The sequence below is a fragment of the Parus major genome, chromosome 20 (assembly GCF_001522545.3).
Source record: "Parus major isolate Abel chromosome 20, Parus_major1.1, whole genome shotgun sequence".
Lineage (NCBI taxonomy): Eukaryota > Metazoa > Chordata > Aves > Passeriformes > Paridae > Parus > Parus major.
Genome location: NC_031788.1, coordinates 1,777,327 through 1,789,794, shown reverse-complemented (window position 1 = coordinate 1,789,794; position 12,468 = coordinate 1,777,327). Strand labels below are relative to the sequence as shown.

The 12,468-nt window shown below is 43.6% G+C and overlaps 1 protein-coding gene across 4 annotated transcripts in view; it reads left to right on the top strand.

Annotated features, from left to right (window-relative positions):
- Positions 1-6,722, top strand: part of ASIP (agouti signaling protein) — a 31,576-nt gene extending 24,854 nt beyond the window's left edge. For 3 of the 4 annotated variants that reach the window (XM_019008718.2, XM_015647935.3, XM_015647934.3), the window contains 2 exons: positions 1,958-2,019; positions 2,987-6,722. In XM_019008718.2, the coding sequence (XP_018864263.1) occupies positions 1,958-2,019; positions 2,987-3,163 (239 nt within the window). In that variant the 3' untranslated portion in view covers positions 3,164-6,722. The remainder of the gene's footprint in view (positions 1-1,957; positions 2,020-2,986) is intronic. The other variant, XM_019008719.2, reaches the window with a different exon arrangement.
- Positions 6,723-12,468: the final 5,746 nt, after the last annotated feature.

The following is a 12,468-nucleotide window of genomic DNA, read 5'->3' as shown; positions in this document are numbered from 1 at the left end:
TTATTTTAGTTTTACATGTTTCACTTCACCTCCTATCACCCTATAAGCCTTTTTATATTGAAGTAAAATGGTTTTGTGCTAATATAACCTTCCTTTGAAAAATCTCATGCATATAAGAAAAAACATCATGTGAGGGTTGGTTTTAAGGGTCTGCTCTTGTGGCAGAAAAATCAACAGTATTAACAGGTATTAATATAACCACAGATTACCTGGCCTTTAAACAGGGGAAGAAAAGAGCACTGTAAGGGTCATTTATTTACCTATCCAAGACAAGACCAGCTCTATCCCTACAGTTACTGGCAGATAACCACCTGTCCTGCTTGGGAAGACCCTCTTTAGGGTGATGCTTAACTCTTCACAAAATTCTTTCTTCATGTCTGCCCTAACTCTTTCCATGTAATTCACACATTATTATTACACATTATTTTCACATTATTATTATTTACACCAATTTCTTCTCTCAAGAAGCTCACAGCTGTTTGGAGATAATCAACTAGAGAACATTCATAACTGTGTCAAAATGCTAATAATGAAAAAAAAATAAAGCTTTTCTTGTTTAGATCCTTTCTGCAGGTTTTTAGAGCTTTAGTTTTAAGCACTCTGGTTCTTCCCTTGTTTCCTGTATTTTTTACATGCTTTTTCTCAGGACAGCATATCTTTAAGGAGAAACAGTTGCCCCACACATGCATTTCCAAAGAAATCTGAACCTCTGAATCCATAGCATTGAGTTTAAACAATGTTGTTTAACTGGGGGTTTAGCAAAGCTTGTGCTGTTCTGCAGCCTCCCAAGCTATATCATTTTTTGTGGTCCTTGTGGTCCTTGATGCCTTCCCTGTCACAATTCCAGTGGCTTTTTTACCCAATTAAAATCAGGGATATGAAATACAATCCCTTCCACTGATTTCTCCATCTTCTCACAGAAGTGAGCCCATGCTTTAGATGTGGTAGATGGGCTGAGCTGTGACACATTTCTCTCCACTGCTTCTTAGAGATGCATCACCCTAACTTATAATAATACAAGATAAATAAATGAAACCCCCCCCAAAGCAGCTCAAAATATTTATTCTTCATTCTGCAACCCTGTAAATCCTAGCAATTAGCAAATATCCAAAAATATATTTATAGAGGATCCTGGAATAGGTAAGGAGCCACCATTCTCCAGTGGGGATGTGGATGGTATTTATCTCAATCATCCATTACATACAGGTAGTGCTTATTACAAAACTCACACCCAGAATAAAGGTATCAAAAATACCACAATGGCTTGGTGAGCTGGGAAGTGTCTCACACTTTAACAGTGTTGCTGTGTTAAGCTCAAAACAGGCCCCATGGAAATTACACAGTTATAAATATCTAAAATTAGAAGTGGTGACAAATATATAGAGAGAGCAAAGCTACAGGCACAGGAATGAAACACCTTTGCAAGTAACATTATGTAAAATGAGGTCATGGGGGGAGAAGGAATAAAGAACTGCAGAATGAAAGGTGGCATCACAGAGTTTATGCCAAATCAGCAGAGTTTTTGCTTGTGGAAAGCAGTGTACACTTGTTAATTCCTTCCAAAATTATTCATGTAGCACCACCTTTTAACAGAAGAAATTACGGAATTCTAAAGATTTTTCCTATTTTTGTTCGTGTGACTACTGTGCATGTGCACCCCAATCTTTTTACAGAGACCTTTAATTTTATTTCTCTGAAATAATTCACTCTTTGCATCTACCAAACAATGTGTAAAAATCCCTTCTAAAATACAAATATCAGTTGTTCTTCTGTTTTGCACAAGCAGCAGTGACAGAGTTCAAACACTCTGAACTGAGATGAACATCACTGCAAAACTTGCAGCCATGTGGTTGCAATGGAAGTTAGCTGTTTTCTCTCACACAAAAATAGGATTATCTCATTGAAATAACATTCTGTAACATTGATTCCACATTTTGCTGTGCTATTCTCATTGAAGATTTAACTAGAAAATCCCAGAAAGTCAGCAGGAAAGAGGCAGAGAACAAGAAATCTTCCAAGGTAGGTGGTTTTTCAGAAAACTTTGTTGGATTGGAATAGTTTGTTACAAAATTCTAGAGTTTCCCTTGGTGAATTCATTTGCAAGGCTTTTACTGTGATTCCCTGATTTAAATAATTTACCTACAGCTTAAAGCTCTAAATATATAAATAGATGTGAAACAATAATGCTGGAAAGAAAATTAGAAGCTGTGGCTGCCCCATCCCTGGCAGTGTTCAAGGCCAGGCTGGACAAGGCCTACAGAAACCTGGGATAACAAAAGGTGTCCCTGCCCATGGCAAGGGGTGGGATGAGATGGCCTTTAAAATCCCTTCCCATCCAAACAATTCCATAAGTCTGAGTTCCAGAAGTACACAGGGTGGCTGCAGCTGCTGGGCTCCAGAGATCTCTCCCAGGTCTCAAGTACATGCTGAGCAACCTAAAATTTTCCACCTCTTCAAGTCCCCAGCAGAGAGGCTGCACTCCTGGGGGAGATGAGAGGTCTTTTCCCACTCCCTGAACTCTGTGTGCAGCTCAGGATTCCCATGGGTGGAGGGCCACTGGGCTCATGAGGTGGAGCATTTCCAAGTCACTCCCCTGCTCTCTCAGTGTCACAGCTCAGTAAACAAGAGAATGTCAGGGAGTTTTTACTCATCTGAAAAGCTGGGAGATCCAAACATAACACCTTAATTGGTTTTACTGATAACTTCACCACCTGTGTACATTTTAGCACCCCTTTCTTCGCTGCTGCCACACTCTCTCCTACAGACCCTTTCCAAAGCTCCATCCAGTCATGGTCAAAATGAGGTTTGTCACTTTGCTCAGAAGGTTGGTCTCAAGCCACCCTTTCCCATTTCCCAGCCCCAGCACACCTCTGCGTTGCTAGCACAGCTCCCACTACCACAGCCACCTGCTCATTCCCCCAGAACCTCCCACTGTTCCCCACCCTCATTTCACCTGTCTATGAATTCTCATGTTTTTTTCTTCCAGAAAAACGCTAAACGCAAGGTATCTCCAAAGCCAAGGCCCCCACCTGCTGCTAACTGTGTACCAACCTTCAAAACCTGCAAGCCACACTTGAATTCCTGCTGTCACTACTGTGCTTTGTGCAAGTGCCGGATTTTCCAGACAATCTGCCAGTGCCTGATGTTAAACCCCAAGTGCTAAGCCAAGTCAGAAACACAACAAGCCTTCTGTCTTTCATTAGCTTCTCAAGTGGATATTTCAAATTGTCCTGTGTGTATAGTAATCAAAATAGAGAGCTCTGAAGCTTGAATTTTCCCCTCTTAAAATTCAGTGGACAGTCTTTAATATGGGGTTAATGTTGGCACAAACTGGATGTTATTCTGGGAGCAGATAACCAGAGAGATAGGCATTGATTAGGCATTTTTAGCAGAAGAGCTGTGTTTTATGATGAATTCTGGATTCCTGTGGGTTTTGAGGGTTATTTGAAGGGTCATATTAATGCCAGTCTGCAGAATTGTCTAACCAGCACCACCAAACCTGCCCCCATGACAGCCAAATGGCCACTAAGACAGGACTGGTTGGGCCAGTGGGGGACTAGAGCTTGGCTTTCCCTGCAGGGGGAAAAAATACTTCAGCACAGCCAAAGTATCAGGCTGAAAATGCAGGGCTTGGGGTGAAGTCCATTTTCACATATTCAACAAAAATCAGGACAAGAATAACAATAACAAGGTTATTCCACCTGAAAAGATGGACCCAAGGCTATAAGGACATTTTTTAATCATTCTCAACTAAGCATCCACCTTCAGGGGTTTTGGTCATTCTGCCACCAGGCAGTAACTCCAGGGGGTATGGCATGCCTATATTTTTGAAATCTAAATGTATCTGTGCCTTGGAATATAAAGATTAGATTTTTTTTTCACCCCCCCCCCATATCTGTAGGAATCAACTCCTCAGCCCTTCTTCTCCTGCTGCCAAGGACACTGCATGTACAGATCCCAAAAGCAGGAAGATATATCTGGGACTTTGAGGAAGAAAGGAATGATCAATAAAAGATGAATGTATATCCCACATGTATATCTTGAAGCAAACCACTCCAAGCAATCAATCCTTTTCTTTGCCCTTTCTTGCTGGAGGAACTTCCACAACCATCTCCAAGGATGAATTCAGGTGAGAATGTCCAAGTGCTGCAGAAACCAGGGGAAAAAATACATCACGTGCTGTATCAACACTTAAAGGCTCAGAAAGAGATGGCTGAAGCTCAAGGCAACAGAAGATTTCTTTCTCTTGTTCTTGAAGCTCTTTGCCTTAAATCTGAGATACAGGAGGAAAACCCTTCTTGGTTAAACTCCCAGGAGAGCAAGGAGGGAGCATACCCAGAAAATGTCCCTGACATCAAGGACTTTTTATCTGCCAGGCTCCAGCTCTTGCTTTTTACCTCCTCTGTTCTGTACCTACAGTGTCTCTCCCCTGCTCCCTTATGCTCCTTTTTCTTCTGTTCTTCTTCCTTGTTTTTAGCCATTTCCCTTTATCCCACTGCTATTCTTTGTTACCACAGGAGCACTCGAGGCCTAACCCACATCTCCCCTGTTCTCTCCACCTGCCTGCACCAGGGTCCCTTCCAGTGCTCTTTAGCTTTCACAACCAGATTTTTTCTAGCCATAAATTTCTAATCCAAATCAGGAATTTTCTAATCCCCTGTGCAGGTCTGTTTAAGAAGACAGTTGCTTCCTAATTTATTTCTAAACACAGCTGAGGGCTCCAAACATCTTCTAGGCAGAAAAAGATGACACAGATGACACTCCAAAGGGGCTCAAGCCATATAAAGGGTTTTTTTTAGTTCTAATTATCAGTCTAAAGCCCAGAACTCTAAACTAAGGTCAGATATTGACAGAAATTTTTGTTCATACTAGATATATATATATATATAGTTGTCAGATTAATCTAAGAAAGAGCCCTAATAATGACAGAATGTCATTGTGTTCCTTACATTTTATAAAGCACATCAATTGACATGTCTGATATAAGCTTGAATTCTTGTAAATATATGTGTGTCTTTAGTCAGATTTCTTGGGTCAGGAATCTGGAAGCTACTCAGTTATTATGAAAAAGAAGATGAGAAGGAACAACAATACATTATAATGGAATTTAGAATGTGGCTCCTTCTTTTACTAGGTAGTTTCAAAATTCAAATTGTTTCAAAATTCTCATAACTATAACAAGCTGTTGTTGATTGATACTAAAAACATACCAATAATCACACTACTTCTTATGTGGAAACGAGATAATTTTCATACCAGGAAGTGCAGCTGGTCATAAAAATTATATTTTACCATGGTCAAGGGGAGTGGGAGCAAAGGGAAGGAAGGAGAGCCAGAAATCCAACAAGCAGCTGCTCTCAACTGCAGCTCCTACTCCAGCTTTGCAGAACCTCAGAATGGCTGAGGTCAGCAGGGACCTCTGGAAGCCATCCATCTGGACCTGCTTGCCCAGGACCACATCCAGGCTAATTTTGACATCTCCAAGGAGGGAAACTCCACCACCTCCCTGGGCAACCTGTCCCGATGCTCAGCAACCCTCAGTCACCATTAAAACCAGAAAAAGAAATGTTTCCTAATGCTTGACTCTCTCCAGTGTGCTCCTGTCTCTCTAGCACTGGGGAGCCCAAACTGGACACAGCAGTCCAGGGATGAGCTCCACAGTGATGAGCAAGGAGGGATCCCCTCCTCGACCTGCTGGTGACAATGTTCCCAACACAGCCCAGGGCACTGTTCACCTCCTGGTGACTCTTGGTCAGCTTGGTGCTCACCAGGTGCTCCAGGGCCTTTCCTGGCTCCCTGCTGGGTGTCCCCTGGAGTGTCCTGGGCTTGCTCCTCCCCAGGGGACAGGACTTTGTGCTCCTCCTTGTTGAGCTGTCCAGCCTGCCTCAACCCCTCTGGACAGCAGCACATCAGCCACTCCTCCCAGGCCTGTGAGCCTGGACACCTCTGAGGGCGTCTGCCCCATCGTCCACATCATTGATGGAGATGTGGCACAAACTTGGGGCTCTCAGACAAGGGAATCAAAGTGCCAAGATCCACCCAAGGACCCACAGACACGGCAGCTGAGCCAGACAAGACAGGATGGTGCATGTAGGCAATGAAGGAAAAGGAAAAAAGCTGTCAACGACTGTAAGGGAATTTGTTTTTTAACATATATGCACATACTTTTTAATACAGCATCTATCTGTAGTGTATTTTTAAATCTGATTTATTAATAAGTCTTCTTTATAACTGGAATTTATTAGAAAGAGGCTTTGCTTTCTTTGCAGTTCATCTATCAGACCAGAGAATACATATAATCAAGTACTCTGAAATTGTTATTAGCCTTAGTGAATTGGTAAAGATCACATTGCATGAGGTATTGACACAGGATGCAGAAATCAGCAAAATATGTACACCAAATATTTGCTTCAATGTATTTAGTTTGAGCAGTTATTTATAGTGAGGGGATGTTTGTCAGTGCAGGAGTCCCCCCGGGGTCCCATCTGAAATGTCATCAGCACACAGATGATAAAACATGCACATGACAAAGATGGAGTATGTCATTTTTACCTGTCACACACCAAAATGTCTCCACTGAAAACTTACTGGAATTCAAGAGTAGAGACTGTCCCAGGAATGCTCTGTGACAGAGCTATTGTCCTCCTAGAGACTAATGGAAATTTTACCCCAATTACAGGTTAGTGGGATGAAACAGAAATAAATCAGTTAGCTTCTCCACATATTGTCTGCCTTGTGTAAATTTAAAACAGATACTGTATTTTCCTGGCTTGATTGCTTGTTGTCACATCCAAGGCCCATAAAATCCAAGTTTATCTTGATGGATAAAACAAGTGGTAGAATTAACACCTACCAAACTACCTCTAAACACATCATAGTTTTCCAAGCTAATTGCTCAGATTCTCTGGAAGCCCCCAAAAGGAAACCAACCAAAGCCTGTAGGAATTGCTGAAAGAAGGGAAGATTTGATGGACTGTAAAATGACTTTTTCCAAGTTCTCTAGGAGAGTGAGCAGTATCTGATGCTACCTTGGCTGAGGGTGGTGAAAGACTGAATGAGGCCCCTTTGAGATGAGGACAGCATTAAACCCATGATGAAAAGAATGATTGGAGCAGCAACAGGAGATTTGTATAACCAAACCAAGGGGCCAAGGAAGAACTCCTGTGTGCTGTGTCACAGCTGTGACTCTGTGGGAGCTCTGTTCCACAAGTGACATCCATCCCAGCAAAGAGGCCTCTCAGAGCAGCGTGGGACACACTCCTCAGGAGGTACTGCCACCTCCAGCTCACTCCCTGGCTGGGTGCAGACATTAAATGGTACTGAAAGCCAATGCAAAAGAACATTAAATCATATTTCAACATAGCATTTTAAGATTAAATAGACCTTTCTATGGCCAGAATTGACTCTCTAAACACACTAAACAGACCAATTCAACACTTGTCCACACCCAGTGATCTATTTAAGTCCAAGATGTGCCTTTGAGTTGTACAGTCAGACCTGGAAAAGAAAATGATCAATGATGGATTCCCCTAACAAACCCAGGAACAGTTTTTTTCTGTCTCTTTCCAAGCTCCAGCCTGCTCTTCTGGACAGTGCTCCCCACATAGCAATCTCCAGAATCCAGCAGGAAACACGTGAGATGGTCTGCTGTGGTTACTGCACTCCAAAATCCCAGTTACCCCTGCAATACCTGCATCACATTTGCCACAGGCACCTTATTTCCAAAACCAAGAATGCACAGCAAGCAGCTATTCATTGCCAGCCAGAAATATAACCTTATGGTTTTGTAGTAAATTTAATAGTTGGAAAGAAATAATTGCTTCCTGGGCCAGCTGCAAACCACTTGAAGCACTACAAGCTTTTCTAACCGGGGGTGAGAAAGTCACCTGTCACTTTTGGCAAGCTCTGGCAAAAGGCAATGAGTGAAGTCCCCAGCCTTATAAATGTGGTCATAAAAACACAACTGAGGACATCACAGGTGGGCACACACACAGGCACTGCTGAATCTTGGCATTCCATGAACAATTCTTTCCTCTCTTTGTACAACTTCCACTCTCTCAGCTTTCATTTTGCCAGAGCCCAGATTCCAACAGGTATTTTTCAAAGGCATCAGCAGCTCCTGGGTAGCACAAAGAACAGGAATACACACAACAATCCCACAGTGCATTTCCTCGTTCTTAGAATCACTGATTTGGGCTAGAAGGGACCACACAGTTCCACCCCTGCCATGGCCAGGGACACCTTCCACTGTCCCAGGCTGCTCCAAGTCCTGTCCAGCCTGGCCTTGGGCACTGCCAGGGCTCCAGGGCCTGCCCACCCTCAGCATAAAAAGCAAAATCTTTGTATCTACTTTAGATCTATATTCAGTTTACAACCACCACCCTTCTCCTGCCACAACAGGCCCTGCTGACATGTCTGACCCCATCTTTCATAGTGGCTCCCTGAAAATACTAAAAGGTCACAATTAGATCTCCCCAGAGCCTTCTCCAGGCTGAGCACCCCCAGCTCTCCCAGCTCATCTTTGTGGCCTCCTCTGGAGCTCCAAATCTCCCTGTCCTTGTCCCTGCTCAGCCCTGCAGGGGGGTGTGCTGAGAGGGGGGAGAGAGGCAGGGTCCCCTGGCTGCCCACGCTGCAGGGTGAGCCTGGCACACGGGGGGCTCTGGGCTGCCCAGTGCATGTGGCCACCCACAGCAATGGCTCTGAGAGCTGTAAAATGGAGTTCCACAGCTAGAAAGGGGTTTGGTGGGATATTCTCCCCCTTCACCAGCAAATTACCCCTGCTCTGGGCACACAGACATCCCAAATGTCAGATGGGCTAGTTCAAGGTTTCCTGCTCCTTCAGAATCAACATGAGCATCTTCACCTCTTGCACAGTGACAGCAGGGAGGGTTGGAACAGGGAGATGAAATCCTGCCCCTTGCCTGATTTCCACAAAGGCCCAGGAGCGGCCGTGCGAGGCCAGCAGATGTGAGGGGGACCTGTGGGACACCATTCCCACCTGGAGAAGCAGCACCAGGCCAGGGACACGCGGGAAAGCACAATCAGCCACTCTGCAAGGGCCCTCTGAAATCTGTGGGGCCTGCACATGAGGTAATACAAAGATTTTATTGGCAAATTTCTCAGATGATATGCAGATGGCCAACATATGGTCAAGTCAGTCTCCCAGAAGGAAAAGGAGGCTTTAGTAATTTCTGCAAGTTTTGGGGTTTTTTCAGTGAAATGAGAGAAACTATTTCAATTGTTCCATGGCATATGCACATATCTTTCCATACAGGAAATCCTTAAAGATGAAACCCTGCCTGAAATATGGGAGCCCTAAAATGGCTGTATTAATGTCATAACACATTTCACATGTGGTCTTCATTTAATACAGATAAAGGCAGGAAAAGACTAAAATACACCATTCCCTAGTGGTCCACTGCAGACCCCTCTGAGTGAGTGGAAATCATCTATTGACTTTAATAACTCTTTAATAACACCTTCATCACTCTCCACATTTTAGCTAATCTATTAGATTTACTTAACAGTGTTCTTGTGGTATCTTTGCCATTTTGGGAAGTTTCCTCAACAAAAATGTCATTTGGAATCTCATATTGGCTCCCCTTCACTGTGCACAACTGTCTCAAGTAGGTGAAGGACAGCAGTATGTGACTTACAACAGTGATAGCCAGAAATGAACTGTGAGAATCTTCACTCTTCTTTGTGTTCCATAAGAAATAAGAGTGGCATTTAAAATATATATATATATTATAAATATATACTTAAATTCATTGAAAGAATGTTCTTTCACTTGTTGATGAAAGAAATCAAACCTTAGAGTCTTCTAAAGTGAAAATAGGAGCATTCAAAGTAATTCTACAGCCAGGGGTCCTTCCTTCTCCGGAAAGACCTCAGAAATATCTGACGGAGCCAGGCCACTTTAAACACAAAGGTTTTAGTATTTCAAAGATTTCCTGGCTATAAAACTGTGATACAATTCATATTAATTTTTCCATTTGGGAAGCAAATATTTGGAGCACCAAGTGAGCAGAGTGGGTGGTTTGCTTCCCTGTGTTCCTTTCAACGTTCACCACCACTGCTCCTTTCCCCCAAGTCTGGAGTGTGGTCAGAGATGTTGGTTTTTATTTCCAAAATGACATCTCAGTGGTAGGACAGACCCCCAAAAAGGATCAAAGGAGTCTGCAGCCAGTTGTTAATAAAATATATATATATATATAGGACATAAGTTTTGGAGAGAGGGAAGAACAGGGCCACCAAATGTTTGTTCTTAGTGGACACAAGTTAATAAAAAGGCAGGTGGTGACAGGAAGCCCAGGCTCAACCCAAAACCTCCTGCCCAATTAAAAAGGAGTTAAGGAGTGCCTGAACCTCTGCAATCTGTTCAGTTTACTTGCAAACTGCTGCTGCTCCATCAGGGAAAAAGAGCACAAAGCTGTGACTGTAACCCATTAAATACTCCCTTACAGAAATGATTTTCCAGTTAATGAAACCAAAACCAGGGTGCTATAGAAAAGTACCAGGTTTGCTGAAAAGTGTCTCTGGACTCTGCAGATGGAACAATAAGTGAAAATTTTAGTACAAACTTTCTAAGTAGCCTAAAGTATTTAATCTTTCTGCTGTGCAGTTTCAGGGAAGTAGACAAGAAGTTGGGGTGTCCCCATCCCATAAAAAAGATGCTGCAGAACCTTAAACCCATTTTATTTAATCCCATCCACTTCTAGAAGTATTTTTGCACAGGAATGGAGTTGTTTATTATTATTCTGACAGTCAATTGTTTGTTTTTGCTTCCCCTAATCTGGTGTGCAAACCACAGGCATGAAGGGGATTTTAAAAGCGAAGAAAAATAATTGTAATTGCTACAGCGGTGCAAAGCTGTCCAGTGGCAAGCAATGCTACTGCAAGCCCTGCTGAGGTTTCCCAGGCTACATTTACTACATTTGATTTGTCTTAGCAAAAAGCTCCACAGGCTAAAAAAACCCCACAATAGCTTCTGAGAAGCTTCATAACATCTGCAGGAAGAAAGACTGCTATGAAAACAAGCTCAGTCATGAACCTCAGAGTCCTCAGTACAGCATCTATTCAGCCATGCCTTGTTTTCCTCTGCAGTGATCTGTACTTCCCAAGGCAACCTGTGCATCTCCATCAATCTCCATGTCATAGAAGCCTTGCAAAAAAGATAAAGAGCAGGGCCTAGGAAGACAATATTGCAAATTTAAAACTCAGAGTCTGGCATTTCTGATTGAGATAAATGGAGAAAAATGTATGGCCTGTGCTCTGTTATCACTTCTGACTCAACAATGGAGGGAAAACATGGGCAGGAGGCGCCTTATGTACAAGAGAAGTGTGTTTTCACTGGTAACAATAAGGAAAGCATTAACAGAATCTTAGTCTGGCAGACATTTGAGAAATACTTGACTACTTTTGGCCAAATCAGAGCTGTCTGAAGACCAGGAGTACAGTCTTTCATCATTGATTTCATTTGATCACCAGGTTCCATCAATTTGCAGGGACAGATGTCCCAGGATGACAATGTTTGTAACCACCCAGAACAACCCAGCCTTACTGAAGGCAATGGGACAGTGAAAATTACTTGAAGGTGCTAAATAACAACCTGAAATTGGACACAGCATGAAATAAAAGCTTTTCCCAGTGAGGAAATGGATCTGGTTTAGCACTACTTTACTACTGAGGTTCTTTTCCTGATCAAGTAGAAACAGTAGGAAAAGCCCTGCTAAATTAATAGCCAGGAACAGCTAAATCTAAGGAACAGCTACTAACTAGAGTGGACTTACTATATCCCAGTTCTCAGCCAGTGGTTGATGGTATTGGGGAGATCAGGGGTGGGAGGAAGCTGCAAATCTGAGCCAGTTGCTACTGTATGGAAGGGAGCACACACCAGCTCTCCTCATTCCCAGAGCCCACTTTCATAAACTCACCTCCTTTGGGCACACATGAAAATCTCACTTCTTGCATTTCTGCCCCTCAAAATGAGCCTGCAAACAAGGCTGGGGGGAAGGAGGTGCTGAACTGAAGGTAGGGCTGCATTGGGACTGTTCATTTGCTCAGCCTGGCTGGGACAGGGGCCTGAGGGCTGCTCTGGGACAGCCTCTCACCTTCCACAAGGAGCAAATGCAGTTCTGTGCATCCAGGCCCTGCTCAACCAGACACAACACGGGCTGAGCTTCCCCAGTCTGAGACTGAACCTCACCTTTGCTCCCTGCTCCCCCTGCCAGCCCTGCCCGTGCACTCTGTGCTCGCAGTGACCCAGCTCCCCTTCTCCAGGATCCCCTGGCTGGATCCAGGGAGCCCACGGCTCACATCTCACCCCAGTGCTGGGACATCTGCTGTGCAGAAAGCCCAGAAGTGAGAAAAGCTGGAGCCTGTCACTGTCCTCTGACTCACAGCCAGATGTGGGATGCCAGAGGAGCCCATTTGAGGGGTTTTGGTGCTGGGGAGGGAACACTCCCC